Below are 17,181 nucleotides of genomic sequence, written 5' to 3'. Positions count from 1 at the left end.
CCCGCCGCGCTGCCCTCGCCGCCGGCGCCGCCGACACGGCCGCGGAAGGCCCCCGGGCTGCCCTGGCTGCCTGTCCCGACAGAGCCCCCACCCGCGCCCGCCGTCAGCGCCCACCCCGCGGGGAGAGGGAAGGAAGAAGCCGGGGAGGGTCCCGGCGGGGTCCCGGTGGCCGCGGGCCGGGCCGGGCCCCTCGGGGCGGCGGGGACGGTTCGATCAGGCGCGACCGGGGCAGCCCCCGCCGGGGCCTCGCGCCGCGCTGCACGGTCGCTATGGCGACGGGAGGGGAGCGCGCGCGGCGAAGGGAGCTCGGGGCTGTCGCGATAGAGAGCGGCTCCAGGGGCCGGCGTCTGTCGGGGCCCGGCGGGGCTGTCGTGACACAGTGAGGGGCCCCCGCAGCCGGCGGTGGGTCGAGGGCTGGCGGGGCTGTCGCGATAGAGTGAGGGGCTCCAGGGGCCAGTGGTGTGTCGGGGCCCGGCGGGGCTGTCGCGATAGTAGCGGGGTTCCCGGTTGCCAGCCATGTGCGAAGCCTGGGAGGGCCGCTGTGACAGGAGTGAGGGTCCCCGGGGTTTGGTGGTGTGTGCGGCCCATCAGGACTGTCGCGACAGGAGTGGGGTTCCCAAGGCCAACCCTGGCAGGACTAGATGACACCAATTTAAGCAGGAGTGTTGACTCCCAGGAGGAGAGGGAAGCTTTGCAAGAGGATCTAGAGAGATTGGATTACTGGGCCAATGCCAATGGAATGAGTTTCAACAAGGGCAAGTGCAAGGTCCTGCACTTGGGCCACAACAACCCCCTGCAGCGCTACAGGCTGGGGGAAGTGTGGCTGGAGCTGCCTGGAGGAAAGAGACCTGGGGGTTCTAGTTGACAAACGGCTGAACATGAGCCGGCCGTGTGCCCAGGGGGGCAAGAAAGCCAATGGCATCCTGGCTTGTATCAAAAATAGTGTGAGCAGCAGGAGTAGGGAGGTGATTGTGCCCCTGTACTCAGCACTGGGGAGGCCACACCTCGAGTGTTGTGTCCAGTTTTGGGCACCTCAATCCAAGAGAGATCTGGAGGTGCTGGAGCGAGTGCAGAGGAGGGCAACGGAGCTGGTGAGGGGGCTGGAAAACAAATCATATGAGGAGCGGCTGAAGGAGCCGGGGCTGTTTAGTGTGAGGAAGAGGAGGCTGAGGGGAGACCTCATCACTCTCTACAACTACGTGAAAGGACACTGTAGAGAGGTTGGTGCTGGTCTCTTCTCACAGGTAATTAGTGACAGAACGAGAGGGAATGGCTTCAAGCTCCAACAGGGGAGGTTTAGACTGAACATTAGGAAGGAATTTTTCACCGAAAGAGTGGTCGGGCATTGGAACAGGCTGCCCAGGGAGGGGGTGGAGTCCCCATCCCTGGCTGTGTTTAAGGGCCGTTTAGATGCAGTGCTGAGGGACATGGTGTAGGGGAGGACTTTGTAGAGTAGGGGAGATGGTTGGACTCGATGATCCCAAGGGTCTCTTCCAACCTAGACCATTCTATGATTCTATGACTATCGTGATAAGGGTAAGGGTTGTCACAACAGGAGTGGGACCCCCAGGGCCAGCCCCTCAGGACTGTTGTGACAGGAGTGAGGCCTCCCAGGCCAGCCCTGGCAGGGCTGTCGTGACAGGAGGGGGGTCCCCCTGCGCCCAGGGGTGGCCGGATCTCCCATGTCACCTCCCGTCCCCACAGGCCTCGGCCGTCCCCGCGGAGATGGAGGTGGACGGGGCCCTGGACCCCGCGGTGCTGGAGCGGGAGCTGCGGGCGGCGGTGGCGGCCGACGAGAAGCGGGAGCGGGAGAACGAGGCCAAGCTGCGGGCCCTGCGCCAGCGCGTCCCCTCCTACCAGGAGTTCAGGTCCGGGGGGGGATGCCCAGGGTGGAGGGCGGGGGGGATTCAGGTCCTTTCCGACCCCAATGGGCTTTGTTGACACCGTCACCTTGCCCAGTGCTGGGAGCCATGGGGCTGACCCAGCCCACGGGTGGGTTTTGGAGCTCCTTCTTTTGAAGCTCCAATTTTGGGACCTCTGAAGAGAAAGGTTTTGACCTTGCTGCAAGAGGGAATTGAGCTGTGCTTTCTGCTCCAGGGGACCATGAGTGCATCTTGGCAGAGCAGCAAACCCGAAAAGGGGGGTCCCGAAAAGGCCCTGGCTGTGGGACACAGAGCCCTGGTGGGACAGAAACTCAGCCTTGCTTAAGATTTGTCCCACAAAAATCATCAGGTTGATGTGTGTGGGCTGAGATCTCAGCCATTCCTGCCTGGAACAGCTGGCTCCAGGACTGGTCCTCATGGTGGCCAAGCTGTGGACCAGCAGTGGGGTGGCACAGTTCCCTCTCTCCACATTCCCAGGCACAGCACCCACCCTCCAAGCCCCACTGGCCTGTCCTGCCCTCCCTTTCCTCCCCACACACCCCGTGCCATGGCACTGGTGCAGAAGAGGGTGACATGTGTCCCCGTGCGCCCCACCCAGCATGTTCATCCTCCCAGGTTTGGGAGGTTTGGGAGCAGGTTTGTGGCCTGGAGATGGCAGGGATGCTCCGTGGAGGCACTCCCAAGGCCACCAAAGTCCTGGATCCACCTTTAGTTCCATCTGGAGAAGTCCCTGGCCCTTGACATGCACAGACAGATCTGTTGGTGGATCCAGGAGTTTGCCCACCCCATGTTAGACTTCTGTGGGACTAGATCAAATTCCTTTCACGGCGTCGTCTCTGCCTGCATTCAGTTGTGCTGTCTGATCCCTGAAAGGCAGGAAAACACTTAAAAATGGTATTTTCTCCCCCAGTCTTCTCGCCAGCCCTACAAAAGGATTCCCGAGTGATTTTAAATTGTTTTATCAGGGTATTGGTAACAGTAAAGGTAATCTGAGGGAGGGAAGGGAGCAGCTCTCTGTGGGTGCAGCATCTTTACTCGCGCAGCCCACACTCGCACAGGAGCAGAGACCTGCACCCCTTCAAAGATCTCCTGCCAATTGTGGGGAGGGCAAACAGCAGGGATTCATCCCACGGGATGTGAGGAACCACATGAGCTGCTGAGTCCGGGCTGCTGTAGTTAAGTCACAGATATCAGTGTAATAAGATGCTGAATTCCAATGAATCCATACCTGCTCAGCGTGCTGCATGCTACAAAACAGTCCCAAGGTGCTGTAGGAATTTAGGGTAAGAATTTTCCTGTGGAAGTGCCAAAGCCACAGAAACCTCAGTGTACAGTAAGAAAAAAGCAGGAGGAAACAACATCCTGCCAGTTCCTCAGGCTCTAGCTCTGGAGGAACTGTTGGATGGAAATGCCCAGCTCCTGGGGCGCCAGCCATCCCTGTGTTGCAGGGAAATCGCCATGGTGTTGCAGGGAAATCGCTGTCTCGTGAGCCCTGATCACTGGATTAACTCAAGTGTCCCATGCAACATCTTCTGTTTTCCTCTGACCCATCTCTGATGCTTCATGATCTCATTTGAATCCCAGTCTTGTTTCATAGAATCACAGCATGGTTTGGGTTGGAAGGGACCTTAAAGCTCATCCAGTCTCACCAGCCCAGGTTGCTCCAAGCCCCCTCCAACCTGCCCTTGAACCCCTCCAGGGATGGGGCAGCCACAGCTTCTCTGGCCAACCTGGGCCAGGCTCTCACCACCCTCACACCAAACAAGTTCTTCCCCACAGCTCAGCTCCATCTCCCCTCTTGCAGGGTCAAACCCTTCCCCCTCCTCCTAGGGCTCCCCTCCCTCATCCAGAGTCCCTCCCCATCTCTCCTGGAGCCCCTTGAGGGACTGGAAGGGGCTCCAAGGTCTCCCCGGAGCCTTCTCTTCTCCAGGCTGAACCCCCCAACTCTCTCAACCCCCCCTCCCAGCAGAGGGGCTCCAGCCCTCCCAGCATCTCCGGGGCCTCCTCTGGCCCCGCTCCAACAGCTCCATGTCCTTCTGCTGGTGGTGGCCCCAGAGCTGGAGGCAGCACTGGGGGGGTCTCCCCAGAGCGGAGCAGAGGGGCAGAATCCCCCCCTGGCCCTGCTGCCCACGGGGCTGGGGATGCAGCCCAGGGTGTGGGGGATTTCTGGGCTCCAGCGCACGTTGAGGGGCGTGTGGAGCTTCTCACCCACCAACACCCCCAAGTCCTCCTCAGGGCTGTTCTCATTCCCTTCATCCACGAGTCTGTAGTGATACCAGGGGTTGTCCTGACCCAGCTGCAGGACCTTGCACTCGCCCTGGTTGGACTTCATGAGGTTCACATGGGCCCACTCCTTCAGCCTGTCCAGGTCCCTCTGGATGATACATGTGGCCCAAACTCAGAAATAGCCTCAGAGAAGAAGCTCGAAGCCTTGAAGTATTTGATCTTGGTAAGTATCCCAACCCCTTCTTGTTGCCTGCAGGAACATTGTGCTGGCATCACACCTGAAGCCTCTAGAGAAGAAGGACAAGATGGGTATAAGGAGGAACGTGCTGTGGAATCCCTGTGCAGCCAACACCAAGGCCCCTCAAGCCAGCAACGTGGAAATATCCCAGGTGAGGGAGATGCTTTCCAGGACCTTGTCCACACGTAGAAATACTCCAGAATAACTTGGGTATTATATTAAAATGTGAGAGTTATTCCGAAATGTCTCTATGTATGAGCAAGCCCTTGAAGTCCCCAGGAGTGTCTAGACAACCAGGGTTCAGTCTTGGCCCCTACTTTGCGTCTGAGAAGAGCTTGCACCAGCTGCTTCAAGAAGAGTCTGCTTCAGCCCTGGGGGAATCTAAGACCAGCTGCACACCAGAGCTCCCAATACCCCGCCTCTGCTGGTGGCCAGTAACAGATTCTTGGGGAAGAGTGCCCTCCCTTGACCGCTCTCCTCCAGCTGGCTGCGGTCTGGAGAGCGGGCGCCAGCGCCGTGCAGCTGGAGCATCACATTTAACAGCCACCGACCACAGAACTTGGGTGAACGTAGCCAGGTCTTTTTCACCCTGCGGTTTAATTATGCATGATACAGAAAAGTGCTGTTTGGTTTAAAACCTGCTGCCTGATGGGTTCACCGGATGCTTCTTCAGATGCGGGAAGTAGTGACTAAACATTTTCCATCCAGCTCATTTGGGATTTGAGTGACATCCGTCCCGTCCCCTTTGGTGGACTCTGCCCACGCGGGAGAGTCCTGCTCACTGGACGTGGACATGATCTTTCTCATGGATTTTTTTGACGCTGAATTTCATTTGCTGTTTGTTATGAGATCTTCTTGCAGCTCTTCGAGGCAGCTTTGTGTTTTCTTGGACTGTGCAGTGATCTCCCCAGAGCAAATTCTGTTCCTAATCCCGTTAGCGCTGGGGCTCTGATCTCCAGGGCTCCTCCGTTTTGTGTTTAGACACAGCCTGACGTTGCTGCGCCTTGTTCTCGCTATCTGTATAAAAGCCTAAACATCTTAATCCTCCTTCAGTCTGTGCGTCAGTTAAGTCAGCGGCGATGAGTTCAGCAGTTCAATTACATATTATATAAAACAGGATTTCCTTTTATCTGGAGATGCCACATTGAGCTTGGCTCTCTCTCGCAGTGCAAGCTCTCTGCCACGTACCCGTACGAAGGCAGTGTGTGACGAGACGGTGTGTTAGGGCCATCTGCATGTTTTCTGGGGTTTACATCTCATATCTTTCATCTCCTCACTCCTTTGATTCGCCTCACAGCGCTTAAGATGGAGCAGAAGTTTACACTGAGCTACCCTGATCTCCAGGAGATCCCTCCCAAGCAGTGATGGTGGATCTGGACTGGGCAGGGTGTCTGGTTCTGGTTAGGGTTACACCTTTACTGGTCTGTATTTGTCCACGCTGGGCTTCATATCTCATCCATTCCTCCATTATTTTCCCCTGAAGTTCTCTGGTTTCTATGGGGCTTGAGGAACCTGGTATTTCTTTGTCTTCATGCATTGCCACCCCCCAAGCTTTATCACCCTTTGTGCTGTCAAAGCCTGGATTAAAAACATCTCAGCCATCCACAGGTTGATCAGGGGAGGTGGGGCGGGGGGAGGGGAGATAAAAATCTTCAAGTGAGAACAAAACAAATAGAACTGCTAATTATTTTTTCCTTCAGGAGCTGAATCAACTGCCCGGAACCTCTGCCGAATTTTACAGAGATTGGCGCAGATGCTTAAAAACCGGAAAAGAAAAATACCAGTTTTTGCTTGGACTCGGAGGGAAGGCCTTGGGCAGAATCTTTCAGGCTGATTTGGGCTTTGGCCTCCTGGGTGAATTCCTGACGGTGCTGGCAGAGAACGTCTGTCGTGAAGACAGAGATGCTGTTCTTCAGATCTTACAGAGCCTTTCGGGCACCAAACGCTTCGGGTTAAACGTGGATCTTCTGAGTGAGTCGGAGAAGGAGAGCAGCAGGGATTTGTTTAGGAAGCTGCAGAGCATGAGCAGGGACTACTGGGCCACTGGCCATCCCAGCGGACTGGCCAGCTGCAAAGCAGAGAGGGAAGCCCACCTCACAGACACCAGCTTGCCAAAGGAAGCCCAGGAAAGGATAGTGATGGAGCTGATGAAATGTTACCAGGTCAACTGAAGGAGCAAAAGCACCAGGGTCGTGCAGAAACAGAGGGCAAAAGAGGCTCAAAGCTTAAATTCAGCATCAGACATCGTGCGAGACAGATAAATGGGAACTTCTGGACAGATAAATGGGTACTTCTGGACGTTGCTGTACATTTCTCTGTATCTGGGAGCTGCCCGGGGCACTAGTTCTGCACAAATAAAGGTTAGTTACCGAGAGGACTGTGCTGTGATCTCTGGGGCAGGGTGTCCTCACAGAACTGCTCTGTCACAATCTCTTAGATGAGGAAAAAAGTGAGGGAAAGAAAAACTAGGCTGCTATTTTTGAAAGAGAAACCAAAGCCCAAATAGTCCCTTACCTTTCTCGTCTCGGTCCATTGTCACTATGGGGGTTTAAAAGGTATGTAATCAATTAACTGTGCAGCCACTGAAGATAGAATGGGCAGATGGAGGTAGAAATGCTGTGCAAGGTGGGGTATCTGGGACTGTTCCAACCAGCTATTTTATTATTATTCTAGCCCAACCAGCAAGGCATGGGGTGAACCTCAGAGACCCTGTCACCTTATCATGGTCTTATGATCTCAGACACTGTCTGATTTGCTGAAATTCCACATCAATTGAAATTCAGAAGGAACTGGCAGGTATCAGTCCAACAAAGAGACTCTCCAGGACTGCCTAATGCCGTGATCAAATTGAGTAGCCTTTCTGTTTTGGCTGCAGACCTCAAAGGTGCCCTCATATGACACAGCTCAGCACCTGCCCACCAAGGTCTCTTGCAGTTCTGCTCCGGGAGGATCCTCAAGCTTCTCCTGAGCGTGCTGAGGAGCCCAGTGTGTGTTACAGTGCTCAGGCTCCCTTGAATTCAGCTCAAAAACAACTGCCAGGTCCATTTTGTTGCAAAACCCAGCTAGAGGAGCAAAAGGTAGAGTCACCCTGGCAGACTGTAACCATCCCTCTCCCTCCTTCTCCGTAGAAACCACCAGGCACCTGATTGATTCTTCTCTGAGGCCTGTCACTTGAATGTTGGGCTTTGTGACACCTCTCTTGGGGACATCTGTGTCCCTGCAATCTGTTGTGGGTGCTGTTCCTCTTGCCTTTGCCTAACGCTTGCAAACCTGAGGACTGGCAGAAAGCTGAGAGCTGGGGTCTTAAACAAAACAACGAAAATCCTGGAGTTTCCCAAGGTTGGGATGGAGGATGTTGATGCAGGAACAGCCCTGGCACGAGTTATAGCTTTGGTGGGAACAGCCACAGTGCTTTCAGCAGTCCCGAGGCTCAGGGCTGGCACTCATAACCTATGTCAAGGATGGGAGCAGCCTGCTGCATCCCCATCACCTGGGGAGGGACAAAATCCCTGTGGTTTGGTGAGAAAACTCAAGAGAAATGAAGTACAGGAGAGGTTGGATGAATGTTTATGGGAGGACAAGCTGTTGGACCAGCTGGGATCAGTTTCCCAATCGGAAATCCCATGGTCTGATCTGAGCATCTGCTCAAGAAGGACCAAAAGCTGAGCTGAAAGTCCAGCCAGGGTCAGTGGGGAGCAAATATCTCACCTTTGCCAGAGGAGAAATGCATTTAAGGCCTCCAGGGCTGGTTCCTGACATCAACCCTGTCCAGCAAGGGTTTTGTGAGCAAAAAGCCCTGCTTGATCACTCAGAGAGGGGGAATCTCAAACATGACCTGTGTGAAGGGGCTCCCACACACAAACCCATGGAGAACCGACAGGGACGATGGTGTAAATATCGTGTTTGAAACCTCTTCTGGGCTTCAGAGGTCAGAGAAGGTTCTTCTCCAGGTTTGTTGTGCTCAAAGGGATCAGACAAATAGAAGGTTCTTCTCCAGGTTTGTTGTGCTCAGAGGGATCAGAGAAATAATAATTAACATTTACCGCACGAGCCTTTCGAGAAGATGTGGGTGCTTCCCTTGGTCCCACCATGCTTTCTGTCGCTGCGTCTTCCCATCACCTGGGGAGGGACAAAATCCCTGTGGTTTGGTGAGAAAACTCAAGAGAAATGAAGTACAGGAGAGGTTGGATGAATGTTTATGGGAGGACAAGCTGTTGGACCAGCTGGGATCAGTTTCCCAATCGGAAATCCCATGGTCTGATCTGAGCATCTGCTCAAGAAGGACCAAAAGCTGAGCTGAAAGTCCAGCCAGGGTCAGTGGGGAGCAAATATCTCACCTTTGCCAGAGGAGAAATGCATTTAAGGCCTCCAGGGCTGGTTCCTGACATCAACCCTGTCCAGCAAGGGTTTTGTGAGCAAAAAGCCCTGCTTGATCACTCAGAGAGGGGGAATCTCAAACATGACCTGTGTGAAGGGGCTCCCACACACAAACCCATGGAGAACCGACAGGGACGATGGTGTAAATATCGTGTTTGAAACCTCTTCTGGGCTTCAGAGGTCAGAGAAGGTTCTTCTCCAGGTTTGTTGTGCTCAAAGGGATCAGACAAATAATAATTAACATTTACCGCACGAGCCTTTCGAGAAGATGTGGGTGCTTCCCTTGGTCCCACCATGCTTTCTGTCGCTGCGTCTTCCCTCTACAGCTGTGCTGCACCAGGGACCTGCTGTTGTCCAGGGCACAGCCAACAACGTTCTAGAGCAGCTGGGACAAGTGGAGGTTCTAGAGCTTGTGTCCCCAGGGGGGACAGAGTGCTTCCCAGTGGGTGTTCAGCTGCGATGGGGTGTTTCCGCCGCTGTTTGGTCCCTGCTGTCAGCCACGTGCACTGCAGGGCAGGGGTGTCACCTGCAAACCCCATCGTTGTTGAGGGAACCGGTGTGTGCACCATCCCCGCCCCGGCGCTGCCACCCCCACGCGCGGGTTCCTGCTGTCCCTGCCGAGGACGCGGTGGCCGGGTTGGTTCTGCTGCCTGCAGAGACCACCCGGCGTGATGGAGGGGAGGGTGCTGGGAGCCACCGTTCTCCTCTGCCTGGCAGATGTTCTCCGTGCTTTTGCGATTGAAGAGAAAGGAGATGTGTTCAACAGAATGGCGTGTCCCGCTTTCCTGATGTTTGACAACGCCGCTTACTTGGCTGACATGACCTTCGAGCTCCCCTGCAACTGCAAGCCCCAAGAGGTCTCTTCTGTCGTCTGGTACTTCCAGAAGAGCACGGACAACCACAAAACCACGGTCCTGACAGACTTTGCCGGCACCGTGGTTGTTGACTCAGAACATATCAACGTGAGCAGCAACATCCTGAAGCGTTTCAGCATCCGGATGTTCAGTCTCATTGTCTTCCAAGCCCAGGTGACGGACTCGGGCCACTACCTCTGTGGCACCAAGGACGGGGACTTCTTTTATGGCTACGATGTGGATGTGCAGCCCACCGAGCATGTCAGGGTGGCTTTTTTGGACAGGGGTCAGCATGTCCAGGGCAACTTCACGGATAAGTTCTTCAGCCTCTTCACCACCTTCTGGGACTGGACCAGATGTGACCGCTGTGGGGTGAGGGGTGAGCAGCGGCGGATCGGGCTCTGCTACATGCGGAGCTCCCAGCTGCACCCTCGCTATCGCACCGCCGTGCCCAATGTCACATCCTGCGGCTCGAGGGCTGTCCCCGTGCATTTCCAGCGTGCCGCCCGCCTCCGGAGACCTGAGGTGGCCATCCGAAGCTGCCTGACCCCTTGCCTGAAGGAGGACGCCCCCAAGGAAGGCATGCAGTCCATCTCCAACATCATTTCCAAGCTGGGTGAGAAGCCCTGGATGGCTAAAATCCCCACCCAGTTTCACAAGCAGGTTGCTGGAAGTGTCCTGGTCATCGCGTGCCCAGGAGCCCGGCCCGAGCACGCTGTGGCCTGGGACAAGGACTCTGTCCGGCTCTACCGCTCCCACTACCTCATTGGTGTCAACAAGACCATGCGGGTCTTCATCGACCACGGAAACCACCTGCACATCCGGCAGGTCCAACTCAGCGATGAAGGCACCTACCTCTGCTGGCATGAGGGCAAGACAGTGGCCGCCTTCCAGCTCAGCGTGTTCTACCAGAAGAAGGACAAGCGGAAGTTCAGCGATCCCGAGACGATCTTTGCCATCAAGACCATCGGCCTGAGCTACATCCTCATCAGCATCGTCTTCGTTATCATCCATGTGTACCGCTTCTGCCGGCGGGCGTTCTCCTCCTCTCCTAGGCTATAGCACCTCCACCACGGCCCCAGTGGGTCACTCTTACACCTCGGACCACCTCCTGTTAGACATTTCTAATGTTTTTCACCATTAGAAATCAAAATTCTGCCAGCGCCCGCTCGTCCTCCCTTTTGGGTCAAGAGTGAGACGGTGAAGACCGATGTGGAAAACTCCTCGTGGTGCGGATTGGCACGACTGCGTGGGACAGGAGGGGCTGTCACACCACCACCGTTTGTCCCTGGCTGGCGTGCGGAGGGGTTTGCAGCTCAGTATAGTCCCTTTCAAAGGAATACTTGGAGTTGGTGCAAGATCTTCTGGCCAAGCTCTATAGAGTTCTCGAACCGCATCGGTGATTTATTAGAGCTGTTTTTCTAAGAGGCTGCTAAAAGGATCCACCAAACTCTTTTAATCCAATTAATTCTTGCTTTTCTTACCCTTTTTTTTTTTTTTTTTACTTTTTTTCATTGCTGAGAACTTTGAGTGCCAACGTTTCAAACTGTTCAGTGTTCCTTTCAGCCCTTTAACTGGAGCAAACCCATTTTATTAAAATTTTGGCTTAATTTCTTTCATTTTTGAAGGAAAAAAATATTTTTCAAATTAATCTGGTGATTTTCTTCAGAAATTTCTCTGGGTTTTGGTTGGTTTTTTAACTCACCTGACTCAGGACAGACTTGTGAGTCTATATTTATGCCTGACAAAATTATTATGCAGCTCCTCCAAAGAGGATGGCATCTCTACAGGGTTTAGGTGACCCTTTGCTTGCTCCTGGACATGGAGCAGGACTTCCCCACGGGGCTCATCTCCACTCCTTCTTTCACGGAGGTGGCTTGGGGATTTCAGCTTTCCCAGGAGAAATCCCGCTCTCCAGGAGGGCAGCCTTGAGGGTCCCAGCAATGCTCCGTCTCTCGAACCATGTGGATGGTGTGTAGGATCTCTAATCCTCCATCAGAGCCCTGGGATGGGCTGCCCAGAGAGGTGGTGGAGTCTCCTTCTCTGGAGATGTTCAAACCCCACATGGGCACTTTCCCATGCAACCTGCTCTGGGTGACCCTGCTCTGGCCGGGGGTTGGACTGGATGGTCTCCAGAGGTCCCTTCCAACCCCATGTCATTCTGCGATTCTGTGATCAGCCCCAAAAGCTGCAGCCCGTCCCAGGAGCTTCCCAGGAACCACAGCCTGGGTTTGTACGAGAAAGGAGCTGGTTTGAGGATGGAGAACCCCGAGCAGACCCCTGCTTCTCCTCCTGGGAAGGGGATCTCTCCCACCCCACTGCCGTCCCCCGGCTCTGGAGGGGTCATTCCTGCACCCACCTTCCCCACGTCACAGTCCCTTAGGGGTGTTGACCCACGTTGGCCATGCCTTGGGGTGCAGCACTGGGCGTGCGTCCCCTGGCCAGTTCAAGCTCAGTTTTGGCTCCCAAAGGTTCTCACCACCCCGGCTAATCCCAAATAACCCACGGAACAGGCAGGTTGAGGGCACGACCATGGAAGCACGGTGCTTGCGTTAGCTTTATTTGTCATCTCCAGCCACTGCAGGCGTTAGTGCGTTAGTTCAGTAGCAACGTGGGCTGCAAAGCTCCAGTCAGAGCTGGTACCCCTCCTGGGCCACCACCATCCCACCCCACATGCCACACCTGGGCACCACCCAGGTCTCCTGCCCCTGGGAATGGCCCTTCTGGAGTCGTTAGCTGCAAAGCGTGCTCAGCACCTCAGCCAGGGGACGAGGGGGACAGAGGGGACAAGGGGGATGGCACCCCAGTGGATCCAGTGTGCCCATCCCAAAGGGCTTATGGGGCAGGAGAAGCGCTGCTTGGGTGGTTGCTGCTGTGTTAGGTGGCATCAGGGCAGGTTTCACTCATGGTCAGTAGCTAAATCGAAGGTGGGGACGGGGGCTGCAGGTGGGCACCGAGCTGGGCGATGGCCCTGGGTGACCGGTGGCATGTGCTGGTCTGGGCGGGGGATGGATGGGGGGACAGGGCCACGTGGAGCCCAGGGACAAGGGATTTCTTCTGACCCCGTCTTGAATGCCCCTGGTTGGGGTGGACTTGGGCTCCACGTGCTAGGATTGTGATGGGGCAGTCCTGGCTGCTGTCCCAGCTCCTAGTGTGATCCCAGGTGGGACAGACGGGATGAGGATGGCTTGGTCTATCCTCCCGTGTCACTCCTGGGTCACGGGAGTCACCTCCTGCTCCCAGAGCACCCATAGGTGCCCTGGCATCCTCCTCCTCCTCCTCTTCACTCCCCTCCTCTCCTCTCCATTTTCACCTGCGTGGGACCCCCCCGGGTGAGGGGCCATGGGTCACCCCTCACCACAAGCACCTTGGAGCTGTTTTTTTCCACCACAGCAATGGCAACACCTTGGTGGCAGACACCCACTGGGGGTCATGACAACCCTGTAGCCCATGGAAGCCCATGAGGCCACCCAGCCTGCTGTGCCCACCACTGCTCCAGGCCCACAAACCACCCTGGACACCTCAGCGTCCCCAGGAACCCCTCATTATACCCATTTCATCACCCTTTGATACCATCCTGACAGCACCCTGCCTCTCCATCCTCCTCTTCCTCCTGCTGGGCCTCTTGGTTAAGCCCACCCAACACTTGGTGACAGGGAAATGTCCCTCAGCAGCTGGTACCTTGCACCCTGCAGCCCCCCCAAAGATGCTCAGGGCCTGGGTGCACTGGGGAGATTGGGGTTGGCCTTCTGGACTGGGGAGTGGGCAGCGAGGTGGGATGCAGGGAAAGATGCTCTTGGCACCATCTTCTTGTCCAACCAGTGCGTGGAGATCGAAACAGGATGGACCCTCTCCCTGGGACAGTGCCTGGTCAGACGGGTGTTTCGCCAGCAGCTGGCCCTGAGCAGGGTGTCAGGGGGGTCCCTGGGGCAGGGGGTGACATGAGAGAGGCGAAGGGTGGGGGAGAAGGTGATGCCCCCCACCGAAACATCGCCGGCTCCTCCTGTGACTCCTGCCCAGCCGCGGGGCTCCCTCGCAGCGTCGGGTGGGACCTACGGAGCTACGGCTACAAGCGTGTGGCTGCTGCGGCTCCTCTGCCCTACATCACCTCCTTGTGCTCCTGCTTGGACTCCTTGATCACCTGGAGACAGACGGAGAGAAACCATCACCCCAGGCTTGGGGTCTCCTCCCCGGCTGAGTCTGCCTGGGCTCTGAACGAGCCTGGGGACAGGGACAGTTTTCTCTATGAGCCACCAGGCCCAGCTCCACCATGGTCCAGAGCCAGCTCATTCCATGCTGGCAGGGCACTGGGATCACTGATCCCTAACCAGGATCCTCCAGGGGGCTGAGGGATGGTGGTCCCCACGTGCATGATGACTGACCCCCTTGGGGTGGAGGGGAGGCAGCATGGGTGACACAAATGAGGACTTCCCACCTCTCCATCTCTTGTCTCCACAGTTTTGACCACGATGCTCCTCTTCATGTGGGCTTCTGACACGGATTTAGTGTCCAGGCTGGTCTCTAGGGGACATGGGCAGGACATGGAGGTGACCTGGTGGCCAGGTTATAGCCCTTTCAGCCATGCTCAAAGGAAGGGTCCTAAAGGGAACAGGCTGGGCTGGAAAACCCTGATCCATGGGAGACAGTGGCTCTGGGGACAACACCAGCTTCAGGAACACTGTTGGCCTCAGGGACACTGTTGGCCTTGGGGATGTGGTTGGCACTGAAGATGTGGCTGGCTTTGGGATGTGAGTAGCCCTGGGGACACAGTTGGCACTGGGGGCATGTTTGGCCTTGGAGATATGGTTGGCCATGGGGACATGGGTGACTTTCGGATGTGATTGGGCATATCCCTGGGGGCAGGGTTGGCCCTGGGGACACAGTTGGTCTTGGGGACATCATTGGCCGTGGGGATGTGGGCACACTTCTCCCCCCATCTTGGGAGAACCCAGGAGTCCTGGTTCCTTGAGATTTGGTGGAGAATGTCCTGGTCTCTCTGGATGGGGCAGGAATAACCAAGATGGTGCCTCCTCCCACAGAGCCCCCAGAAGCCACTCCTGCTTTTGCCCCACACGTGGCCATGGCCTCACCTCGGATCTGCAGGTTGGAGAAGCTTTGCATGGGGATGGTGATCCTGCAGGAGCAATAGAGGGGTGTTGGGAAGAGCACCAAGATCCTGCCACCCCCAGGCACACCAGCTCAGCCCTTCCCAGGGCTGGAACAGGAGTGCTGGAGGATAGTCCCCAGGCAGATTGGAGACCCCAGAGGGACCATGAGGACTTGGGTATGGTTTGGGACACGGCCAGGGAGGGGGAGGGGGGCAGGATGGAGCCCCCACTCTGCCATCACCTGCTCTCCTCGCCCTCCAGCAGCTTGCGGTACGTGGCAATCTCGATGTCAAGGGCCAGCTTGACGTTGAGCAGGTCCTGGTACTCCTGCAGGTGCCGGGCCATCTCCTCCTTCAGGCTGCGGATGTCCTCCTCCAGCCGCACCACCGTGTCCTGGTATCCAGCCGTCTCCAGGGCGTAGCGTTCCTCCAGCTCCCGCAGCTGCCTCTCCAGAGACTCATTCTGGGGAGGCCACCAGGGGAGGTGACACTCTCCATGGCCACCTTCTCCCAGGAGCTAGGGGCTCTCCACAGTGCCCGTCCAGCTCCCATCCTTGGGGACCACCATTCCTCCAGCATCGGGTGGTGGTCCCCAACATCATGCCAAGGAACCCCTGTGGTGGTCACAGCTCCCCAAGGCCACCTCGCCCTCCAGCAGCTTGCGGTACGTGGCAATCTCGATGTCAAGGGCCAGCTTGACGTTGAGCAGGTCCTGGTACTCCTGCAGGTGCCGGGCCATCTCCTCCTTCAGGCTGCGGATGTCCTCCTCCAGCCGCACCACCGTGTCCTGGTATCCAGCCGTCTCCAGGGCGTAGCGTTCCTCCAGCTCCCGCAGCTGCCTCTCCAGAGACTCATTCTGGGGAGGCCACCAGGGGAGGTGACACTCTCCATGGCCACCTTCTCCCAGGAGCTAGGGGCTCTCCACAGTGCCCGTCCAGCTCCCATCCTTGGGGACCACCATTCCTCCAGCATCGGGTGGTGGTCCCCAACATCATGCCAAGGAACCCCTGTGGTGGTCACAGCTCCCCAAGGCCATGTCCCTCCCCTTGCACCCCATGGCTGTCACCTACCGAACCCCGCAGAGCCTCCAGGTCGCAGGTGAGGGCCTGGAGCTGGCGCCGGTACTCGTTGGCCTCCTGCTTGGCCGCACGCAGAGCCTCCGCGTGCCGGGCGGCCGCGTCCGTCAGGTCAGCGAACTGCGGGGAGGACACACATGCCGTGGGATGGGACCATGGGGCAGGGATGTGTCCCAGTGGCACATGGCGTGGGGACATGACCCAGCTCTGCTCCGTGGCAGGGACATGGCCCCAGTAGCATGTGGCATGTGGAGAAACGTCCCTGCTACTGCAGGGTGGTGGGACGGTGCACATGGGACGTGTCCCTGGTGCCATGTGTCCCTGGGGACACGTCCCTGCTCCTGTGGCCAAAGGGCACCATGCACATGGGAAGCGCACTTGAGGTGGGACTGGGGACATGTCCCTGTTCCCACAGCAGGAAGGGACACATGGGACAATCCCCAAAGGCACATGTCCTGGGGCCACATCCCAGCTCCCATGGGAGGGACGTGGCCCCAGCAGGACGTGTCATGGGGACACATCCAGCTCCCGTGGAAGGGACAGCACACACAGGATGTGTCCCCAGTGGCACGTGCTGCAGGGACATGTCCTGGCTCTCTGGGTGGAAGGGACAGTGCACGTGGAGCATGTGGCTGATGGCACGTGTTGTGGAGACATGTCCCTGCTCTCTTGGGGTGGTGGGACAGTGGACATGGGACACTTCCCTGATGGCAGGTGCTGCTGGGGACATGTCCTTGCTCTGTGGGTGGGAGAGATGGTGCTGTGGGATGTCACAGGGGACATGTCCCTGCTCCTGTGGGACAGTGCACGTGGGCCATGTCACTGTGAACACAACTCCTTCGGGACCACGCCAATGGGACTCACCATGGGGGACACATTCCTGCTCCCATGGGGACCAAACCAGGACATGGGATAGGAGCAGGGACAATGGGAACACCAAACCCCACGCACCACCACCAGGAAGAACCACCCAACCCCGGGGTGGCCAACCCCAACTCTGAGACTGTGACATCCCAGGAGGGGACAACCACCACCAAGGAGAGCCACCAACCCTGCGGTGGTCACACCCACCCCTGAGAAGGTGACACCCCAGGAGGCCACCCATCCATTGGGTGACCATGTCCCACCACACCTTGGACTTGTACCACTCCTCGGTCTCCTGGACGTTGCTGGCGGCCATGGCCTCGTACTGGCTGCGGATGTCGCGCAGGGCGGCCGTCAGGTCGGGCTTGCTCGCGTCCACCTCCACGTGCACCTGCTGCCGGGCCAGCTGCTCCTGCAGCTCCCGCAGCTCCTGGGGGGACAGTGGGGGTCAGCCCACCCCCCCACAAGCCCTGGGACCCACCTGAGGCCCCCCCCCGAGCGAGGTTACCTCCTCATGGACCTTGCGGAGGAAGGCGATCTCATCCTGCAGGGTCCC

General features: G+C 57.1%; 3 protein-coding genes across 4 annotated transcripts in view; 2 read left to right on the top strand and 1 right to left on the bottom strand.

The window, feature by feature from the left end:
- The first annotated feature begins 270 nt into the window (after positions 1 to 270).
- Positions 271 to 6,701, top strand: CCDC103 (coiled-coil domain containing 103). Of its 2 annotated transcripts, XM_014942690.1 has the most exons (4): positions 271 to 402; positions 1,705 to 1,868; positions 4,366 to 4,498; positions 6,048 to 6,701. In XM_014942690.1, exons 2-4 carry the CDS (start codon positions 1,726 to 1,728, stop codon positions 6,516 to 6,518), a joined length of 747 nt encoding a protein of 248 aa, XP_014798176.1. In that variant the 5' UTR covers positions 271 to 402; positions 1,705 to 1,725; the 3' UTR covers positions 6,519 to 6,701. The 2 variants fall into 2 exon arrangements, with proteins under 2 accessions (XP_014798176.1, XP_014798175.1); XM_014942689.1 differs by lacking the exon at positions 271 to 402 and having other exon boundaries at positions 1,471 to 1,868.
- Positions 6,702 to 9,395: 2,694 nt separating this feature from the next.
- On the top strand, positions 9,396 to 10,640 carry LOC106888432 (Ig-like V-type domain-containing protein FAM187A). Its single transcript, XM_014942670.1, has one exon. The coding sequence runs from the start codon at positions 9,396 to 9,398 to the stop codon at positions 10,638 to 10,640; it is 1,245 nt and encodes a 414-aa protein (XP_014798156.1).
- A 1,456-nt stretch (positions 10,641 to 12,096) lies between these two features.
- The window catches only part of GFAP (glial fibrillary acidic protein), a 16,967-nt gene continuing 11,882 nt past the window's right edge, over positions 12,097 to 17,181 (bottom strand). The window contains exons 5-9 of the mRNA XM_014942701.1: positions 15,756 to 15,881; positions 14,928 to 15,148; positions 14,669 to 14,712; positions 14,014 to 14,099; positions 12,097 to 13,719 (exon numbers count right to left, since the gene is read on the bottom strand). Of these exons, the coding sequence (XP_014798187.1) occupies positions 13,678 to 13,719; positions 14,014 to 14,099; positions 14,669 to 14,712; positions 14,928 to 15,148; positions 15,756 to 15,881 (519 nt within the window). The 3' untranslated portion in view covers positions 12,097 to 13,677. The remainder of the gene's footprint in view (positions 13,720 to 14,013; positions 14,100 to 14,668; positions 14,713 to 14,927; positions 15,149 to 15,755; positions 15,882 to 17,181) is intronic.

Source organism: Calidris pugnax, unplaced genomic scaffold, assembly GCF_001431845.1.
Source record: "Calidris pugnax isolate Ruff unplaced genomic scaffold, ASM143184v1 scaffold108, whole genome shotgun sequence".
Lineage (NCBI taxonomy): Eukaryota > Metazoa > Chordata > Aves > Charadriiformes > Scolopacidae > Calidris > Calidris pugnax.
This window is presented reverse-complemented; position numbering and strand designations above follow the sequence as displayed.

Coding starts and splice junctions, on each gene's coding strand:
- CCDC103 (XM_014942689.1), top strand. CDS start 1,519: ATGACTATCGTGATAAGGGTAAGGGTTGTCACAACAGGAGTGGGACCC. Junction 1,869..4,365: donor CCCTCCTACCAGGAGTTCAG/GTCCGGGGGGGG, acceptor TGTTGCCTGCAG/GAACATTGTGCTGGCATCAC. Junction 4,499..6,047: donor GCAACGTGGAAATATCCCAG/GTGAGGGAGATG, acceptor TTTTTCCTTCAG/GAGCTGAATCAACTGCCCGG.
- LOC106888432 (XM_014942670.1), top strand. CDS start 9,396: ATGGAGGGGAGGGTGCTGGGAGCCACCGTTCTCCTCTGCCTGGCAGAT.